General features: G+C 34.5%; 2 protein-coding genes and 2 pseudogenes across 2 annotated transcripts; all 4 read left to right on the top strand.

Annotated features, from left to right (window-relative positions):
* The first annotated feature begins 554 nt into the window (after positions 1-554).
* On the top strand, positions 555-2,020 carry LOC147299007 (senescence-specific cysteine protease SAG12 pseudogene; annotated as a pseudogene).
* Positions 2,021-6,647: 4,627 nt separating this feature from the next.
* On the top strand, positions 6,648-8,065 carry LOC147299006 (large ribosomal subunit protein mL54-like). The gene is made up of 2 exons (XM_086229391.1): positions 6,648-6,763; positions 7,507-8,065. Exon 2 carries the CDS (start codon positions 7,517-7,519, stop codon positions 7,916-7,918), a length of 402 nt encoding a protein of 133 aa, XP_086085517.1. The 5' UTR covers positions 6,648-6,763; positions 7,507-7,516; the 3' UTR covers positions 7,919-8,065.
* Positions 8,066-9,192: 1,127 nt separating this feature from the next.
* On the top strand, positions 9,193-13,250 carry LOC147299005 (uncharacterized). Its single transcript, XM_086249508.1, has 3 exons — positions 9,193-9,270; positions 10,790-11,922; positions 12,145-13,250. The coding sequence occupies exons 1-3, from the start codon at positions 9,248-9,250 to the stop codon at positions 13,185-13,187; spliced, it is 2,199 nt and encodes a 732-aa protein (XP_086105634.1). The 5' UTR covers positions 9,193-9,247; the 3' UTR covers positions 13,188-13,250.
* Positions 13,251-18,035: 4,785 nt separating this feature from the next.
* LOC147299004 (uncharacterized) lies at positions 18,036-20,393 on the top strand (annotated as a pseudogene).
* The last annotated feature ends 1,991 nt before the right edge of the window (positions 20,394-22,384 follow it).

Below are 22,384 nucleotides of genomic sequence, written 5' to 3'. Positions count from 1 at the left end.
TGTTTTTTTGTTTAAAGTTGTCGAGAGAATTGGCCTCATCTTCTCTTGGCCTCTTGGAGTGATAATGATCATTACCCCATCATTATGTTTTTGGTCCCAAAAGTTCATACTATTTTCTACTTAAGATATATATATATATATATAGTTTTAATTTTGCTAATCATACTATGCACTTTAAAATGTTTTTCAATTAAGCACAAATCAGCAATTCTGTTCAAGTTGGCAGACGGATTAATAATAACCATGTACTACACCAAATTTAATTCGGAGAGCTGACTTTCTATTTAATTTAAACTTTGTTCCGCCTTTAGTTAGGACTTAATTAGGAGTACTGTAGGAGCTGGCAAGTACTTGCAGTAACCGACTTAACAATATACTTTGAATCCCAGTGAATACTGTATTCCAAACATTTTGGGGTTTCCATATCCTATCACTATCAGGAAAGGTATACACAACCTTATAACAAGTTTTTGTCTATAAAATCTCATGCCCACCCAAAGATAAATATTTTTACCGTACAAAGATACCATATATTTATATTCATACGAACACACATGGCTCACACAAACCAATTACGCCAATACCTCTGCTTGGCCTTCATTCTTTTTATTTTGGCCTCTTCCCAAGCACTTTGTCGCCAACTTGATGATGAGAAATTAGTCATGTTGAAGAGGCATGAGCACTGGATGGCTCGATTTGGACGCGTTTATAAAGATGCAGAAGAGAAACAGAAACGCCACATGATATTCAAAGAGAATGTGAAATTCATTGAAGCTTTCAACAAAAAGAATGACCAAAAGTACACACTGAGCATCAATGAATTTGCAGACCTAACCAATGAGGAGTTTAGGGCAAGGCGCACCGGCTACAAGAAGAAGCAAGATTCCACCAAAGTGATGATGTCCAACTCCATGAAAGTTACAACAAGCTTTAGATATCGCAATGTCACCGATGTGCCACCTTCTCTGGATTGGAGAGAAAAGGGCGCTGTGACCCCAATCAAGAACCAAGGAGGATGTGGTAAGTATTAATCAAGAATTATTAATAACGTGCAAACTTTGATAACATAACATGCTATTGTTGGATCGATGATACTGACTTGTGTTCATGTTTCATTATTATAGGGTCTTGCTGGGCGTTCGCAGCAGTGGCAGCTGTAGAAGGGGTTAACCAGATCAAAACTGGAAACTTGATTCCTCTATCAGAGCAAGAGCTTGTTGATTGTGACACTGCAGGTTCAAGTGGCTGTAAAGAAGGTTTTGTGCATAGTGCCTTCGAATTCGTCAAACACAACAAGGGCCTTTCAACTGAAGCTAATTACCCCTACCAAGGTGTACATGGAAGTTGCAAGACTCAGAAGACTCGAAAGGCGGCCGGGCCTGCATCCCAAGTAGTCTCCATATCCGGGTACGAGAAGGTGCCTACAAACGACGAAAGTGCTCTATTGCAGGCCGTTGCCAACCAGCCAGTTGCTGTTGACATTGATTCAAGTAGTTATGAGTTCCAGTTTTATTGGAGTGGCGTGTTCACCGGCACATGTGGTACAACAACCTTAGACCATTCTGTTACTATAGTTGGATACGGGACTAGTAGTGATGGGACTAAGTATTGGCTAGCCAAGAATTCTTGGGGCACAGAATGGGGGGAGAGTGGATATATAAAGATGCAAAGAGATATTCCTGCCAAGGAGGGACTTTGTGGCATTGCTATTGAAGCTTATTATCCAGTGGTGGAACCTTCTTATCCAGTACAGCCTCCAATGCATCCTTATTATCCAGTGATGGAACCTTCTTATCCAGTACAGCCTCCAATGCAACCTTATTATCCAGTAGAACCTCCAATGCAACCTCATTATCAAGTAAAACCTCCAGTGGAACCTTATGATCTAGTAGAACCTCCAGTACTAGAACCTTATTTTTCAATGGCATCAAAAACAGAAAGTCATATAATAGGTAGTTTGCCTTATATTGTTGTAGTATTAGTAATATACATATACTCAGATATACTTGTATTCTTATAAATTCTATCAGTATTACTAGCTTGAATTGTATTCTTATGAAGAGAGAGAGCTAGCTAGACATATATATGTTATTACTAGTTTAATTTGCTACATTAATATTCAAAAAGTCTAGGATATATATGATATTGTAATTAATTATACAACTTAATTACAAGGTGTTGATTGCTAGTAATTGCTACGTACTATTAATTAAAATACAAACCATTGAGCTAGCTAGCTTGATGTAGTAAACATTATTTTGAACTAGCAAGGCTCATATATAACATATATATATTACTATTTAATTTCATATATAGATCGATGAGGTTTTTCCCATGGGCCTTTTCTATATCCACCCGGACCACCCCATCAAAATCACGGGTTGTGTGATCCTGCAAATTAAGGACATGCATGTACATTCAAAAATGTAACAATGTCTTCGTTAATTAAATTTAATTAAGAACAAATTAGTGGTTAAATATGTAGCATATATGCAAGTTTAAAGGGTCATTATAACATCTCAATTAAGGAAAGATTATTTTTAGAGCTAATTACAAAGTTACCCTCCCAGGTTTAGTGTCATTTTCAATTCTCCCCATAAGGTTTCAATTTTTTCAATGTAATACATATAGTTTTCAATTTAACTCAATGTGCAAACAGAAAAACTAAAAAAACAAAAAAAAAATAAATAAATAAAATGACTCAATTAGCCCCACCCAGCCCCATCGCATCCCCTTCCCTACCACAGCTGCCGACTCCCCCCTTCTTCTGGCAGCGACCCTTCTCTCCCCTCTCTCTCTCTCTCTCTCTCTCTCTCTCTCTCCTTTAATTAATTATCCAGGCTTATGAATTAATCTTCTTCATATTTAATTTATTTTTGTGTGTGGCGTGTTTGTTGTTGTGTATTTCCGCCAATGAACAAATGGGTAATTATGGTGTGGTTTGTGTACTCCCTGGATTACTCGTAAAAAAATAGGTGAGAAGGAAAAAAAAGAGTGAAGGATCTTTTTTGTGGGGGAGAATCCAAAGATAGAAAAATGTATGTGATGGTGTGTAACGTTGATTGCTTGGTGTTTGTTGATCCGATTTGAACCCAAAGTTGGCAGAATGGCCTGTGACTAGTCTTTAAAGGAGAGGATGGTGGTGGGTTGATGCCAGGGGAGCCAAAGAGAGAGAAGAAAGTTGGTGCAGAGGGAGAGAAGGGTTGCTGCCAGGGGAGGGGGAGTCGGCGACGGTGGTGGGGAGGGGGATGCGACGGGGCTACGTGAGGGGTGGTGGGGCTAATTGAGTCATTTTATATTTTTATTTTTTTTATTTTTTTTCTGTTTTTTTTAGTTTTTATGTTTGCATATTGACTTAAATTGAAAACTATATGCATCACATTGAAAAATTGAAACCTTATGGGGGAATTGAAAATGACACTAAACCTGAGAGGGTAACTTTGTAATTAGCCCTTATTTTTATAACTTTCGCTTTCAACATCCACAGGTTTCATGAAACAATTGCAATTATATGGACTTCCAAAGTGGCAAAGATGGTATATCATCACGGTGACTCGAGTACTAATGTTAGATTTCTAAATTATAGAAAAAGGGTTAAAAGTCTTTAAATGAAACAAATTGTATTTTTCAAATTTTCCTTTAAAATACATGTTTAATTGGGGATATTTACAACAACAAAGGAAATAAGATGTGTAAGCTAACAAGAGACATACATATATACCCAGCTTAGCTTGGGAGTTGGGTCGTCGACTCTTACAACAAATTGAATTGAGTAATTACGACCAAAGTAAAATACATGTGTAATTGGGGATATTTACAGCAACAAAGGAAATAAGATGTGTAAGCTAACAAGAGATATACAGAATATGTGTAAGCTAACAAGAGACATACATATATACCCAGCTTAGCTTGGGAGTTAATTAGGTCGTCGACTCTCACAACAAATTGAATTGAGTAATTACAGCCAAAGAGATATATATATATATATATGTAGATATACATAATATGTGTAAGCTAACAAGAGACATACATATATACCCAGCTTAGCTTGGGAGTTAGGTCGTCGACTCTCACAACAAATTGAATTGAGTAATTACAGCCAAAGAGAGAGAGAGAAAGAGAAAGATATATATATATAGTCCTCTAGGGTGGATAGCCGCATTTTTGTTTCATGGATTTTCCGAGCTGAGTGCTTGGTAGCGACTGCGGAGTACTCGGCAATGTCTTTTCTTCTTATTCCTAGAGCTTGGCACTGGTTAATTTGCCGTCTTGATGTTAAGTTTTTCTTCTTTCTTCTATTTCTCTCTCTACAACTCCCCAGTCGAAGCCCAAAGAGATGCTAGTGACCTTGGTGGCCTCTAGATCGGAGGTGCAATACTTTCTCCGATTTGAAGGCTGGCAAGGTTGCGCGCCAGCCTTCCTTTGGGCTCTAAGTATGGATCGAGTTGCAGATCGGAGAAAGAAATAAATAAGGAAAGAAAAAGAAAGATAGGTCACTTGGGAACCAACAAAATCTGATGAGGACCCAAAACGACTAAAATGCCCTTTAAAAAAGGGGTAAAATGCTAATTCTTGATAAATAAAAAATTGGACGAAATGTACCCGAGGTCTGATATTGAAATATTTTTTTAAAATTAAGGTGCAAATTGAGGTAAATAAATCAGTAAAGTGAAAAACGGGTCAAAATTCAAGTGAGTAGAGTGTTAAAAAGCCCCTAAAGTATTTAGCAATCTTATTTTACTTTATTTTTAAATCACTCCCTAAATTCGAAAAAATGCCTAAAAACTTTTAGGCCCAAGTTTGAGGCATGACATTTTGAAAGCCAAAAATCAAACTATTAATGCAAAAATAAAGAAAAGGCTTTACCATTTCTCCTTCAGAATCGTCATAGATGATGATTTCTTCCTCCATATTGACAAAGAAAACCATAATGTGGGTAACGTTTATGTGAATTAGGGTTTAGGAAGTGAGAGAGATGTACGTGTTTATGCAATTTAGGTTTAGAGGGGATGTACAATTTGGATGTCTAAAAAAATTGGTTCTTTTTAGAAGTATACTGAACCCTTTATGGGAATTTACATAAGGGTATATTTATCATTTAAAATAAAATTAAAGAAAAAATTAGTAATGGTTCTAGAATTTTGACCCTTGATCCCATTTGGTCTCTAATTTTTTTCTTATTTTGCCAAATCGATCCCTAAACTTTATTTTTTGTGTGCAATATAACCATTGCCGTCACAATCAATAATTCAGTCAAAAAATGATAATGTGGTGCACACATGATCAGTACTTATACAATGTTATTTTCATCTAATTGATACTTTATGGAACCAATTTAAAATTCTCAATCATTCCCAACTTGAAAGCTCCAAACTGCTTTGGTAGAACTTTTAGCTATCTTACTCTAATATTTGAAGTTATTTACACTTACACCCTCTAAAATTTATCGTATTTTTACATATACCCCTTAGAGTTTCAAAAATTACACATATACCCCTTAAGGTTTTAAAACTGTTGCATATAACCCTCTGCAACATAAAACAATAAATAAATAAAGAAAATATATTTGTATGAAGGTTGGACCTTACACTTTGAGTAATCTTATTAGGTCATTTCATCTTCTTAGCATGCCTTTTTGCATACATTCTAATCATTTTTAATCTCACAGAGTTATGTGCAACAGTTTTGAAATATCAAAAAATGTATGTGTAATTTTTGAAATTCTAGAGGGTATATGTGAAAATACGATAAACTTCAGAGGGTGTATGTGTAAATAACTCCTAATATTTGACTCTAATTGATTCAAATTGATTGTATTGTATTTGATCAGTTGAAAATAGCTATGTGTAATTGGTCACCATATGACAAATTTTTTTTTTTGAAATTCTTAATTGAGTTGACAATAAAGGCTATTTTGACACAATTATAAAATTCACATATCGGTTTGCCAAAAAAATAAGTTCAACAACTAAACTCTTCCGGTTAAAAAAAGTATATTTACCCTCCAAGGCTTAAAAGTTCCTTAAATTACTTAAAATGACATAAGTTTGATTTATTACTCAAATGGACAATTATGTAACATAACAATAAGGAAATTCTCAGTGTGGGTCAGCGAATTTGTAGCTGATGATTGCTCGAGCATGTACAACGCAACTGTAGCAGCTGCATCTAAATCTACAGTTGCCGATCGTTTTTTCTACTTGAATTTTAATATTTGAGGAATTGATTAAAAAAATTTATAATATGTTTAAGTGTATTTTAATTGATTTATTGGTTGAAGACTTAAAGTTAATATTTTTTATTAAAAATATATAGTGTAGCTGTAATTAATTGTATATGTAGATGTAGATGTAGATGTCGATGAAAAAAAAAAAATTGTAGATGCAGATGCAGTCGCCAAGCACTCAACATTGCCTTTTGTCCTGACACGGAATAACAAAAACAGTTGTCCACTTGTCCTTGTAAGTAATTAAATTAGTAGTTCTATTGCTTATTGTTAACAGACCCTTAAAAAATGTTAGGAGTATACAAAGACCACCTGGCGATGAACAATTGTACATATAATCCCTTTATTGGGTCTGCCAAAGTCCAATTGGGCTGGGCTTTTGTTTCCAATATCTACGTCTATCAAACCCGATCCACTTACTTTTCCGGACGAGGCCCGGGAAACCCTAACATTTCTCAGTCTCTTCTTCATCTCGGTCTTCAGGCAGACTCAAGTCGACGAGAAGCTCCATCGCGTCCGATCCCTCTTCATTTTAAGGTTCAAATCTCTCTCTCTCTCTCTGTGTTAGAGATTTTGTTAACTTATTTAGTAGAGTATGTTATATTATCTTTGTTTGATTCAGCTCACTCTCTTGTCTGTGTCCGATTGAAGGGAATCCATGAACTGGGTTTTGTTTTCAGAGAGTTATTTGTGATTAGATATGGAAATTTGTATAAATTGCGTGGGGGTTTAGGCGTTTCAGTTCTCTGACAATGTTTGAGATTTTTTTTTTTTGTTTTGTTTAGAGTTTCGATTCTGTGTCAGCTTGAAGCGTGAACTGGTTCCCATATTACATGCAAGTCTTTTTTCCTTTTTCAATATCAATAAAAGAGAACTTGTAGTTTGATGTGTGTGATAATTTGTTTGATCGAATACAATCATGTATGTGTTATTGAAAAAATCCAACTTGAAGGGTGCTTTGAAATTATTTTATGCTTTCTTTTTTTTTTTTTTTTCTAAAAGAATGATTAAATGCTTTTATTATTAGACTTTATTATCTGGTGTGTGGATTCAAATTTCGATCCGTATCCATGTGACCCGTTCCTATGAAGCAATAGGAATAGGTCTTGCTTTTTGAAAAATCTCTCTCAGAGTTGCAATTGAGTATTTCTGGTTTTGTTCTATAAGGAAATTGGAATGTAGTTGGTTTAGATTGGTATTTAGCTTCCTTTGAAACTCATATGTTGATTACCGTCTGATGTTGAAACACCTTCCTTTAATCATTTCAACCAATACTGTAGGTATAAAGTTATGGCTATTAGGCATGTCAGATCACTTAGAGTCATTATCAATACCAGTGAAGCAGTCGGAATAGTTCCACGGCGAACATTTGCTGTTGGGGGCGGTAAAGCAAAGAAGGGTGCCAAAGGTGGTGCTCATGGTGATGCACCAAAAGCATCACTTCTGAACAAAGAAATCAAGTCTACTACAGTGGTTGGAGCCAATATCCTCAAGGACGGAACAGATCCTAAAATCTTGCCAGATTCTGAGTACCCTGATTGGCTGTGGCATCTACTTGATAAACGCCCGGCATTGAGTGAATTAAGCCGGAAGAACATTGAAACTCTCCCATACGAAGATCTCAAACGCTTTGTTAAGCTGGATAACCGAAGAAGTATCAAGGAGAACAACTCTCTTAAGGCCAAGAACTAGTTGTTATAATCTCTTTTGTTTGCAAAGAAATGAACTGAAATTCACTATTGGTATCATGGAAAAGGCAGCTTGTTAGATGTGCTTCTCTGGAAATAGTCTTTCGCTTGTTATGAACTTATGAGGAATCTCAATCCTAGATTTAAATTGTATTGGTTGCCTGTTTAGAGATAGTTTTCCTACAAATATACTATGAGATAGGTTCCAGAGTAGATGGAAAAGGACTCCAAAACTGGCTTAAGCTATCAAAAGGCAGATTAAATTGATGAGGCAGCAAACTATGAGCATGATGCTATTGAAAAATGTGTTTTTGCTACAACATCTGTTTCTAGGAGCTAATGTTGCATTCAGTGTAAAAAAATGCATTTAAGTTGACAGAAGAAATGTGCAAAATGTTGGAGTTCTGGTGCTGCCATAAAGAGTACTTTAAGCCCACCTCAACCTACTTAGCTACGCAACTTCAAACCAATGCTGTTGGCCATTTTCATGATGTGTGGTTCACGTATTTGTTATGCCAAAACATTTAAGCACACAATAGAATCTTTTTCTTTTTTGTTACATATAACTTAAAATCTTCATCAACCGTAATTTGATAAAATAATTTATTTTAATATGATTTACAGTTTAATATAATTATAATATTTATTTTTCGGTCAGGATCTATGGCCTCTTTTAACTAACACAAATCAAGCAACCATATTCCCACACTTAATCACAACTCACAACCATTGAAAGTGATTGCATTTAAAGGCCTCAAAATTGCATCCTAAATTTGTGTTATAAAAAAAATGGCCATAGATCCTGACCCTAATAAGATATAAAGTCCACCAATTTCTTACAAAAAAAAAAAAAAAACAAAGAAAGAAAGAAATCAATTAGAGATACAAAAGGACCTCTTCCATCTCAACCTTGTGAGGTAAGGGTTTTGATTGATTATCCAAATGACCTCCTCCATCTCAATCTTGTACAGTAGGAGATGAGAACTTCACTTGTTTTTTCGGGTTTTGGCAAAAGATGAGCAGTCCGGGTTTTGGTTTTTGTTTTTTATTTTTTTTAGAAGTGAGGCTAAAATTGGAAAAATGGGGAAAGAAAAGAAAACCGTAAAATTAAGAATGCTAGTAGCCATTTCCCAAAAAAAAAAAAAAATGTTTAGCAGCAGTTGGGCTACTGTCCAAAAAGGAAAAAAGGTGACAGTTGGGCCGGGCTTTTGTTTCCAACAACTTTACCTGTCAAACCCGATAGACCCAGAAAAAGTTCCCACAAAGAGTAGGCTAGACCTGACAATCGCTTACCTTCTGCTAATCCCTTCTCTCGCGCGCAGGTTTTGCAAATATGGAACCGACCATCGAGTTGGGGTAATGTCGTTTCCCTCTAACATTTTTCAGTTATTCCATTCTTCTTGAGCTGTTAACTGAATAACTGGTTTCGTTCTTAAGCTTTCAAAATTTGTTTGTTTAATATAAACATCATTCTAATAAGCTTTATTCGTTTGTTTAATTTTATCAAACATGGCTATGCACTAATATACACGCATGCATATATATATATATATTGTGCTCTACAGATTTTCATGGTTCTGTAGCGTTTTCAGTGTTGAATGTACAGTGGTTTATGATGGATTTTGGATTCATTGTTGGATAGTTGTGTTGATTAATTTCTTTTAGGGTTTAGGGACCCTAAATCCTTTTTTTTTTATTATTACAAGATTGAAGCTGCTTTTGCATGTATAATTGCATAAAATGATTGCTAACTCCACCTTTATTTTTAAGTATGAAATAAGCTTTCTTGGCATTTTTAATTATTTGGATTTTTTTGGTGACCAAAAGAAAAATAGGGTAATTGTTCTTACTTTAAGAATTATTCCTTTTTCTTTAAAAGGAGAAGTACAAGAGTGAAGAGGGAGAAGTAGAACAACTTGAGAAAAAAAAAAAAAAACAAGTGAACCAGTACAACAGTGAAAAAACAGTCCACCAAAGGTACAATAAAAATTTGTAACAACCATCTAGCTACCCAAAACTAATGCAGAAAATACATAATTCACAAGCACAAAATATTTAAGAAACAACAGCTTTCCAATCCACATAAATAAATAAAAAAATCAATGTTTATATCTAAACTCATTAGAAAGATGCCCACCGTGAAGTCTAAAAGGGCACTTATATCACAAGAAATCTACCTCCTCCCCACATTTTCCTTAAAAAATTCTAATATTCCTTTTCCGTCCAAATCACCCTAAAAACAGCTGACACTTCAAACTTTGTCCTTTCGTACTCCTTTATAATCACAAAAGCCCTTGATAAGTAGAGGTACACAAGAAGTTGGAAGCACCCAACCTACCTTTAGGATTTTTTGATTTTCAATAGACAATACCAAGAGTAAAGGGCTTATGTAAATTTTTGATTTATGGAGAATACCGGCGGAATAGGAATGAAATTAAGAGAAAACTCATATTATTTAATAGTATGAAATCTGCTGCTTTAGGCTATAAAGGTTGTTATTATAAAGTTACAATCACGTTAAAACAATATGATTTCTTATTGGGAGGGTGGAGAAATAGATTTGGATTAAAATTGGTCAAGAGTTTGGTCCCTCCAATGTAACCAAAAAATACGATTCCTTATTGAACTCCAATTACCATAAAAGAAAATTACAAAAAGGAAGAAAGCCATAAGAATTCGGAATTCACCAAAAATGAAAAGATGTGAGTTTGACAAGATTCTAATAATTAATGCAATTCTTTCGATATTGTTGCTGACTTAGTTACTGTTTATTTTCTTTGTTCATTTTTACATGTAGACAAGTGGAAAATGCTAAAATATTTAGTCTAATTCTCATACAGTTCTGTTTATTTTCTTTGTTCATTTTTACATGTAGACAAGTGGAAAACGCTAAAATAGCAAGGTGTTGTTATCGTGCAGTAACTGTCGTCATTCCATTGTTTGAACATAGTAAATATGCAGATATTTGTAATCAGATATGTTTAAGGTTTAAGGAACTGAAAGTAGGGAGCTTTGAGATGACATATTCTCTTCCTGAGCACCCTAATTGTTTGCTGCAAACGGATATGGATGTTCGTATGATGCTAATGTGCTTATCAATGTTTAAGAGTAGTTTTGTTGATATATTGGTGAAGGGTCTTGTGAGTTCAAATAATGAGGACGATGATCAAAATCATGAAGATTCTCATCATGTAGCATCTAATCATGGAGAGTCTAATCATGAAGTCTCTAATCATACAACACCTTTGTCATGCACATTAGAAAGTAGCAGTGCCATTGACAAGAATGAATATTTTGGGAACTCCAGATTGCAGGGTTGGAAGGAATATATTAATCATGTTGGTCAGAAGTTTGAGGGGGGTGTAACTGAATTTCGTAACAAGTTGTGTAAGTATGCCATTGAGATGGGATTCCGTTTTGTTTATGCAAAGAATGATAAGGACCGTGTTATTGCAGAATGTTTTAAGAAGATTTCAGATGGATGTAATTGGCGTGTATATGCTTCTCTATGTCGAGCGAATGGTTTTTTTTACATAAGAACTTTGGATAATGTTCACACGTGCACAAGTTTTACCCAGGAGCAAAAAAGTAAGATGATGAGGTCAACAGTTGTATCTTCTGTTCTGTTGGATAAAATCCGTGAAAAACCATCCATTAAACCAATAGATATTGTCAAGGATTTTAAGCAGAACTATGGTCTTGATATCTCTTACCAAAAGGCACGGTATGGTAAAGAATTGGCCAAGAGCAAGGTTCACGGTGATGAATCCTTGTCTTATAGTCAATTAGATTGGTATACTGATGCTTTAATGTCAACCAATCCGGGGTCGCATTGTGTTTGGGAGTGTGATCCAGAGACTACTCGCTTTCGAAGATTGTTTGTTTCCTATGGTGCTTGCGTTGAGGGATTTCGGTGGTGCAGACCTTTATTGTTCATAGATGCCACATTTCTGAAAAGTAAGTATAAGGGGCAGTTAGTTGGTGCTACTGGGAAGGATGGAAACCAAGGTATAATTGTAGTTATTTTTTATTACTGTGATGGTTGATTAGTTACTGTATATGTCTTTTGAGAATAGAAAGAGGCACTTTAGTATGGTTATCAAACAGTTACATCTATATCTATAAGTTGTGTATGTTGTGGTTTTTTTTATTTTTATTCTAAGTCACATGTATATATCTTTGAAATACCGTGTTACTGATCTATTTTATTCTTATATTATTGGTTTTTAGGATTTTTTCCCCTTGCTTTTGCTATCTTGGACTCGGAAAATGAGGAAAATTGGAGCTGGTTCTTTGAAAATTTAGGTAAAGTTTTGACTCCACAAGGTAGGACGATTACATTCGTATCTAATCACAACAAAGGTCTGATTGAAGCTGTTTCAAACATATTTCCAGCATCCCATCATGCATTTTGTTTGAACCATTTGAAACAGATCCTTTTATCTAAATATCCTGTTAACAATGGTAAATTTTTCCGGGATCGAATTGTTGATCTTTTTATGAAATGCGCTTATGCTCCGACGGAAGCTGCTTTTGAGTTTAATATAAGAGCTTTAGAAGATGAGGGCGGTGCTCCGGCTAAGACTTTTCTAGAAGATCTTCCGAAAGAGAATTGGTCAAATGCCTATTTTAAGGGCAATCGATATGGTGAAATGTTTAACAAGGTTTCTGAGTCATTTCATTCTTGGATTTTGGAGCTATATGCATTGCCTATCTGTCAAATGATTGATGGCATCAGGATTAAACTCATGGTAATGATGGCTGAAAGGAGTCGTGAAGCAGAGCAATGGTGTTCTATTTTATGTCCCGAAATAGAGAAAACCTTGAAAGAAATGGTTGGTCAGAATTGGAATGTTAGCCGTTCCAGCGCTTGTGTTTTTGAAGTTGATGCTGAAAAATCTGTTATGGTTGATTTGGACAATCACTTTTGCTCTTGTCACGAGTGGCAAATAAAAGGTTTTCCATGTGCTCATGCACTTGTTGCTATTCAAAAAGATTCGGGTAGTATCAATGAATATATTGATGATTATTTCAAGTCAAGCTACTTTAGAAGTTCATATGCGACTCTTATTTCTCCCATACCTGACATTAAGAATGCGATGCGTGAGGGTCCAAAAGAGATTGTTACCCTACCTCCACTTACTAGGAAGCCTCTAGGTAGACCAGTGACTAAAACGATTAAATCTGTTTGTGAATCTTCGAGGCCCTATACATGTGGTCGATGTGGTGCGGTTGGAGGGCATAATAAGAAAACGTGTAGAGCGAATATTTGATTTTGTTTTGCACTTTTTGTTGTAGTGTAATTGTATAAATCAAAATTATAATTTGTTTTTGTACCTTTTTCATCTTCTTGTGTTCATATATGATTCATATTGAAGAGATTGTCACACGATTAATTCTTTATGAGTTGTTATTCAATTAGTAAGATATAACACAATTACCAAAGTGAATGGTCAACACAGAGCCACATACATAACAGTATTTTTCCTCACTTTCTTTGCTCTATTTTGCTGTATTGGTTGCATGTTTACTGAATGAGAAAAACTTACATTTAACAGGGATAGAGGTTGATAGATTCTATTTTGAAATTGGAGAAATTGTTATGTGATGAAGTATAAAAGTATAGGTGTCATTATGTTATTGGATTAAGATACCAAATCAGTTATATTCCTGTTGTAGGGAAATTTATATCTGAACAAACAGATTGTTCCATTTTGTGCTGAGGGGCCTTTCATTTGGCCTTAAGAAAAACCCTAGGTTAGTCAGAAGTTATTTCCGTTTTTTGGAAGTAAAACAACCATCTCACACTTACTCCTAATCATTGGAAATGACTAGATCCAAAGGCCTCAAAATTGTCTCAAAACTTGTCTAGTAGTTTCCACCCATACTCCTATAATTTATTAAATTTTAAAGTAATTCAAAATATTATTTTATGAAAATTGAAACAAAAAAAAAACCCTTCTACCTCCCATACACCCCACTTATGTGGCCGGCTGTCTGTGGCTGACTCCTCCTCCCCCAAAACCCCTCCCCCGGGGTGTTTTTCAGATTTTTTTGTTTTGCTCACTTTTCTTAATTTCACAAAATTGTAATGTAATTTTTTAAAAATGAAATAAATTATAGGGGTAAAGTTGGAAACATCAGACAAAAAAATTAGGTACTGCCGTGCTGGGTGTCAAAGATCACTCATGGGTTGTCGTCCAAAGATAGTAGCAGTTGGGCTGGGCTTTTGTTTCCATCATCCATACCTGTCCAACCCGGCCCATTTACCCCACAGGCCCAGAAAAAGCTCCCACAAATAGGGGTGGGTATAATAACCAGCGCACCGAACCAAACCAACCGTAAAAAAATTGAAAAACATCGAGTTGACCAAAAAGTCAACACTGTAAGAGAAAATCGAACCAAACCGTATATGGATGGTTCCAGTTCAGGTTTCATGCTCATTTTACCCGAACTAAACCATGTAATTTTTTAAAAATATAATTATATATTTTTATGCACATTTTATACATTTTTGTACACATTTTATACATTTTTATACACATTTTATACATTTTTATTTTTGACCCTAAAATATATTTTATATAACCCTATGAGTTTAATATTATATATATAATAATGTTTTCGTATATAATTTTAGTTATATCTTATATAATAAAATTAGTATATTCTATTTCTATATACTCTATAGTCTATAGTCTATATAATAATGTTTTATGCTTATAGAGTTATATATAAACTTAGTATAGTTAGTTATATATAACTATATAGTTAGTAACTTAGTATATAGTTGTATACATACTACAATAGTTATATATAACTATATAAGTAATATATAATTATAGTAGTATACTAGTATATACTATACTCATTACTCTATAATAGTTATATATAATCTTATATATAGTTATAACTTATAACCCAAATTTGCTCAAACCCCAAACGAAATCTCAATCTCCCCAAAAATGCCAATATGAATAATAACTCATTAAACTCAGAACCGTAGTGGAGAACCAAACCGAACTGCACCGCACTTTGAATGGTTTGGTTTGGTTTGGTTTGGTTTGGTTTTTCTACTCCCTTTCCGGTTTTTAGCACCGAACCGCACCGTATAGGAACGTCCGGCGCGGGCGCACGGTTTCGAGGGTGAACCGGGCCGAACCGCACCGCGCCCACCCCTACCCACAAAGAGTACACTAGACTTGACATTGACAATCGGTTACCTTCTGCTAATCTCCTCTCTCGCGCGCAGGTTTTGCAAATATGTAGCCGACCATGGAGTTGGGGTAATTTCGTTTCCCTCTACTATTTATTGAATTTTTTTCATTCTTCTTAAGCTGTTAATTGATTTCGTTCTTACATTTTCAAGATTTGTTACTTAATATAAGCATCATCCTTATAAGCTTTTATCTTTTTTGTTTAATTTTATCAAACATGCATGTGCACCAATATATACATTGTGTTCTACAGATTTCCATGGTTCTTGTATCTTTTTCATTGTAGAGTTTACAGGAGTTTGTGTTGTAAATTATTTTGGATTCATTATTGGATGGTTGTGTTGATTCATTTCGTTTTTAGTGCAAAATTGAAGCTGATTTTGCATTTATAGTTGAATAAAATATTTGGTAACTCCACTTTGTTGGCCTTTCTAGTTATTTGGATTTGTTTGGTGATGAATCTCCCAAAATATAAAATAGGTACTTGTTCTTACTTTAAGCATTATTCCTTTTTCTTTTGAAAGGAGAAGTACAGCAGTGGAAACGAAGAATTAGAACAACTTTAAAAAAAAAAATGAAGTGAAAAAAAAATCTGCCGAAGATACAATAAAAATTTCCAACTGGCTAGCTACTCAAAACTAATACAGAAAATACGTTATACACAAGTACAAAAAAGTTAAGAAACAACAGCTTTCCAATCGACATAAATCAAAAGAAAATGCAATGTATATATCTAAACTCATTAGCAACTGTTGCCCACCATGAAGTCTAAAAGGTCACTTACCTCACAGGAAATCTACCTTCTCCCCACAGTTTGCTTCAAAAATTTTAAATTCCTTTCCAACCAAATCACCCTACAAACAGCTGACACTCAATTTGCCTCTTGAAAATCTTATGCAATAATTTTAGTGCAACTTAAAGCAACCTTCCCTTAGGATTTGTTGATTGGCAATAGACAATACCAAGAGTAAAGGGGTTCTATAAATTCGTCGATTTATGGAGAATATCAGTGGTATAGGAATGAAATTAAGAGAAAACTCTTATTATTTGCTAGTATAAAAATTTATTAGGATTAAAATATATTTAGTGACCAAAAAATGTATTAGGATTAAAATAGGTCAAGAGTTCGCTCCTTCACCATGACCAAAAAATGTGATTCCTTGTTGAACTTGGATTACCATTAAAAAAAAATTATGAAAGAGGAAGAAAGTCAAAAGAATCTGGAATTTACCAAAAACGAAAAGATTTAAGTTTGACAAGATTCTAATAATTAATGCAAAACTTTCGATATTCAGCTTTGAATTCTATCAGCAAGTGCATAGCCACATACAAGGCTACCATAGACTGTAGCCCAGGTAGCTTTTGTAGACAAAAGAAAAAGTTCTAACTATATCTAAATGTAGTCCACCCCAACCAAAACCTAGTAGTCCACTCCAATTCAACATATTTTGCCCACTAAGAGACTAAGTCAATGCTACAGTAAAAATATTACATATTACGATCAGTAATGCTACACTATCATATTTTTATATCACAATTTCATACCATCTTACATGGCATTCATACATTGAACATTAAAAATTAAAAAATAAAACTTAAAAAGAAAAAGGAAATACCCTTCCAGTAAATGAATGACACATCAAGTGAGATACAAATGTGGGAATAAAAATATGGGACAACTAGCATTATTGTATTACGATAAACAAATCATTTTTGTCTCACAGAGATTTAGACGATGAATTGTTCTCTTACCCAAAAAAATCACCTTAAGCCCTCAAGCCCTAATCTCCATTTCATCCATTGATTTGCCCCCAAAGATAAACATTTTTGGATGAATTGTTGATTTGTTTTCAATTATTCTCTTTCTTGCATGATGCAAAACTAGAATCCATTACTCTACTTCTAGAGAGCTGTACATGGAATCACAAGCTTGTATTGTGGTAATGCACATAATAACCTTTTAATTATTAGAAAATTAGATGCGGTCCTCCAGCGCAAGTTGCTTTTGTTTTGAAAAGAAAAACACTAGTATATTTTTTTTCATATGATGTGGTCCCATGCTTCAGCAATTTAATAAATTAAGTCACTCGTTTGTGTTGGTCAACATTGGAGTTTGTGGTTGTTGACTTTTTTTAATATGAAATACCCGAATTACCCTTAATATACCAGCAAGTTTGTTATTTTGGAAGCACAGATGGTGAGATAAATGTCGTTCATCTTTGGTTGAATTAATAGAGATTTCAGGTCGATTCCTTCATATGAGATTTTGATTTCAATTTATCATTTTGATTTTAATCGGATTGAGCTTACTGAGATTTTGGATTAAGGGTTTTCTTTTCTTCTATTACTTGTCTTGGTTTTGAAGCTAGCTTTCATTTATTTTGGAGTCAGTAGTTGATCAATCATTGACAAGGTATTTAGAATTTTGTTTTTGTTCGGTTTTAAATTTGTTCTTCATTTTTTTGTTTGTTAAGTTCAATAGCTATAAACTGTGGGAGTTTATATTTCTGGGTTTATATTTAGTTGTTTATTTTGTTTTCTTTTCTTGTATCTTGTTGTGTATTTGTACTTATGGTTATTTGTTATTGTTGTCGTTGCATGATTGTGTTCCAGTGTCTGTATAAGTTGTGTTTTGAAGTAGATCGGATGATTGTTGCATTCTAGTGCTTTGAAAAACTGTAAGTGTGAGACAGCCACCCTTGTTGCATTTGGTTTTGTATTGTTTGTATTTGTAATATAATTTGTTAATGTAGTTTTACATCTAATTTTGTTCAGGAATTTGATATCTACTGTATGTCAGTTACAATATGTGTTACATCTTTATTCTAATTCTCGTACACTTATAATTCTAGTTGCTGACTTATTTACTGTTCATTTGCTTTGCTCATTTTTAGATGTAGACAAATGGAGAGCGCTAAAATAGCAAGGTGTAGTTATCGTGCAGTAACTGTCATCATTGCATTGTTTGAACATAGTAAATATGAAGATATTTCTAATGAGATATGTTTAAGGTTTAAGGAACTGAAAGTAGGGAGCTTTAAACTGTCATATTCTCTTCCTGAGCACTCTCACTGTATGCTGCAAACGGATCTGGATGTGCATATGATGCTAATTTGCTCATCAATGATGAAGATGAATTTTGTTGATATATCGGTGAAGGGTCTTGTGAGTTCAAATAAAGAGGACGATGGACAAAATCATGAAGATTCTCATCATGTAGCATCTAATCATACAGCGCCTCTTTCATGCACATTGGAAAGTAGCAGTGCCATTGACAATAATGAACATTTAGGGAACTCCAGATTGCAGGGAGGCAATACATATTTGCCTCAGGGTTGGAAGGAATATATTAATCATGTCGGTCAGAAGTTTGAGAGGGGTATAAGTGAATTTCGTAACAAGTTGTGTAAGTATGCCATTAAGATGGGATTCCGTTTTGTTTATGTAAAGAATGATAAGGAACGTGTTATTGCTGAATGTTTTAAAAAGATTTCAGATGGATGCAATTGGCGCGTATGTGCTTCGATGTGTCGAGTGAATGGTTTTGTTTACATAACAATTTTGGATGATATTTACACGTGCACAATTGTGTCGCATAAGGAAAAAGTAAGATGATGAGATCAAGGGTTGTATCTTCTGTTCTTTTGGATAAAATCCGTGAAAAACCATCGATTAAACCAGTAGATATTGTCAAGGATTTTAAGGAGAACTATGGTCTTGATATCTCTTACCAAAAGGCATGGTACGGGAAAGAATTGGCTAAGACCAAGGTTCATGGGGATGAATCCTTGTCTTATAGTCAATTAGTTTGGTATAGTGATGCTTCAATGTCAACCAATCCGGGGTCGATCTCATTGTGTTTTGGAGTCTGATCCAGAGACTAATCGCTTTCGAAGATTGTTTGTTTGCTATGGTGCTTGCATTGAGGGATTTCGGTGGTGCAGACCAATGTTGTTCATAGATGCTACTATTCTGAAAAGTAAATATAAAGGGCAGTTAATTGGTGCTACTGGGAAGGATGGAAACCAAGGTATACTTTTAGTAGTTTCTTATTACTGTGATGGTTGATGAATTACTGTATGTGTCTTTTGATTATAGAAACAGGCACTTTAATATTTAGTTATCAAACAGTTACATCTATAGGTTTGTATATTGTGATTTTTTATAGTAAGTTACACGATATATTTTTGAAATACCGTGTTACTGATCTATTTTATTCTTATGTCATTGGGTTTTAGGATTTTTCCCCCTTGCTTTTTCTATCTTGGACTCGGAAAATGAGGAAAATTGGAGCTGGTTCTTTGAAAATTTAGCTTAAGTTCTGACTCCACAAGGTAGGACAATTACATTTGTATCTAATCATAACAAAGGTCTGGTTAAAGCTGTTTCAAAAATATTTCCAGCATCCCATCATGCATTTTGGTTGAACCATTTGAAACAGATCCTTTTGTCTAAATATCCTGTTACCAGTGGTAAATTTTTCCAGGATCGAATTGTTGATCTTTTTATGAAATGCGCTTATGCTCAAACTGAAGCTGCTTTTGAGTTTCATATAAGAGCTTTAGGAGATGAGGGTGGTGCTCTGGTGAAGACTTTTCTAGAAGATCAGCCTAAAGAGAATTGGGCAAATGTATATTTTAAGGGCAATCGGTACGGTGCAATGTGTAACAATGTTTCTGAATCATTTCATTCTTGGATTTTTTAGCTATATGCATTTCCAATCTGTCAAATGGTTGATGGCATTAGGATTAAACTCATGGTAATGATGGCTGAAAGGAGTCATGAAGCGGAGCAATGGTGTTCTGTTTTATGTCCTGAAATGGAGAAAACCTTGAAAGAAATGGTTGCTCAGCATTGGACAATCGGTTTTTGAGGTTTCTGCTGATTATTCTGTTATGGTTGATTTGGACAATCGGTTTTTGCTCTTGCCACGATTGGCAAACAAAAGGTTTTCCGTGTGTTCACACGCTTGCTGCTATTCAAAAAGATTCTGGTTGCATTAATGAATATATTGATGATTACTTCAAGTCAAGCTACTTTAGAAATTCGTATGCAACTCTTGTTTCTCCCATACCTGACTTTGAGAATGCTATGCATGTGGGTCCAAAAGATAAGGTTATCCTACCTCCACTTACTACGACGCCTCCAGGTAGATCAGTGTCTAAAAAGATGAAAGTTGGTGAAGTTTCTAGGGCCTACACATGTGGTCGATGTGGTGCGGTTGGAGGGCATAATAAGAAAACGTGTACTGCAAATATTTAATTTTGTTTCGCAGTTTTTTTTTGGTTGTAGTGTACATCAAATATATGAATGTGTTGGCAGTTTTTTCCACTTCTTTTGTTCATATTTGCATGATTCAAATTGAAGAAACTGCCAATGACTACTTTTTCATGAATTGTTCAAATAGTAAGATATAACACAAAAGAAAATTACAGATTTAGTCTAGTTATTTTATACTTAATTTAATTTTGGTCCACAATTTTTTTTAAATTATGTTTTGGTCTACTAATTGTTTCACTTGTTCAATAAAGATTCAGATTTATTTTTTCAAATTTGGTCTGTCTTTTACCCTATTAAATCTCACTCAAATTCAGCAAATATATACTTATTTTAAAGCTATGTATTTCTTCTTTACAACCATATAAAGAACATTCAAATTGAAGTTGTAAAACTCAAGATAATTGACCTCATAGTAGGGTATCCAAAACTGTCAATTTTTCAAACTTCACCCAATCTCAATTCTCTTAGATTCTAATACTCCAAATTTGTTTTCATAACTAAGAAATGATGAAATATAACTTATACTTCAATTATAATTGAAGAAAACACAACCAAATGATTTAAAATTACAAATCTGGACATTTATTTAACAAATGAAACAATTAGTAGATCAAAACAGAACTTAAAAAATATCGTAGATTAAAATTGAACTAGATATAAAATAAGTAGATCAAATCTTACTAAAGTAAAAGGTCGCACAAAACACAAAGCCACAAACATTACAGTATATGGTATAACACAACAGTGGATGAACAATACTTTTATCATTATACCTTGCACTTTAGTCTTAGGACTAGGTTTTTTGGTTTGCAAAACGAAAAGCATGGGTACAATGCATTTGGTTTCCATATGAAGAAAACAGTTTTTGGAGAACAAGGGATAGAAATTGAGTTCAATGATTTTCCTAGTGTATATAAGAAATAAGTGATACATAACAGAAAATTACATGAACTCTTTGAGCTCTATCTTCCTGCCCTCAACACTGTTCTTCAATGAAACATTAGATATCATCTTTCCAGACGCACCAGGTAGATCTATTATCCCAGTCTCGTCTTTTACTCCCTCATCATGCAAACACAGTGTAGATATGAAACTTTATCTTTCCTTGCTTCCTTGCTCTATTTCTTTGTATTTGTTGACTAAATCATGTCTCTCTTTTTCTCTCCTAGTATGTGATTTTTATACACTTTAGATAATTTTGAAGTTAAATTTTGCAGCTTTGTTGATTAAATCTTTAGGAATTTGTCTCATTATATATACACTATATATGTACACCCTTATTTCTCTCATTACACACTCTTCTCACCTTACACCATTTTTTCTAGTTAATTTTATTAATTTCTCAATTCACACCTCTAAAATTTTTGAAATACTCCCATTACACAACAAAACCCAACATAAACACCCCACCCTCGGCCACCCCCGCCGCCGGCAAGGTCGCTAGCAGTTCAACCCACCCGTTCTCTTCTCTCTCTCTCTCTCCCTCTCTTCTTCCCTTTGTCTCTTTCTCTCTTTTCTCTCCTTTATCCCTATATGTCTATTCTGTTGTACAGGTCGAGGACCTTCGATTTGGAGGCCGGCAAGGTAACCGACCTCTGCAACTAATTGGACAAAGAGGGACATGAGAGAGAGAGAGAGAGAGAGAGAGAGAGAGATGGTGCGAAGAAGGAAGGGGGAGGAAGAGAGGGGAAGAGAGTGTTAGAGGTCACTGCCGGTGATAATGGCAATGGTTGGCTGGAAGGGTTGGGATGATCAGGAAGGGATCTGTTGTTTTTTTTTTCTTTTTGTCATTTTCATATTGGATAAAATTTGTAATTTCAAAAATTTAAAGAGTGGGTGTGTAGTGACAGGAAGTGGGGAAATTACAATAAATCACATCTTTTGATGCTCCTCTTACTTGTTTAGCCTAGGTGGAAGAATTCTTACTTTTCTAACCCTTTTTTCATTTGATAAGACTAAAACACCCTTGATAT

The sequence above is a fragment of the Dryas octopetala genome, chromosome 1 (genome assembly GCF_963921425.1).
Source record: "Dryas octopetala chromosome 1, drDryOcto1.1, whole genome shotgun sequence".
Classification (NCBI taxonomy): Eukaryota; Viridiplantae; Streptophyta; class Magnoliopsida; order Rosales; family Rosaceae; genus Dryas; species Dryas octopetala.
The sequence above is the reverse complement of the archived record's forward strand: the minus strand, read 5'-3'. Positions and strand labels throughout refer to the sequence as shown.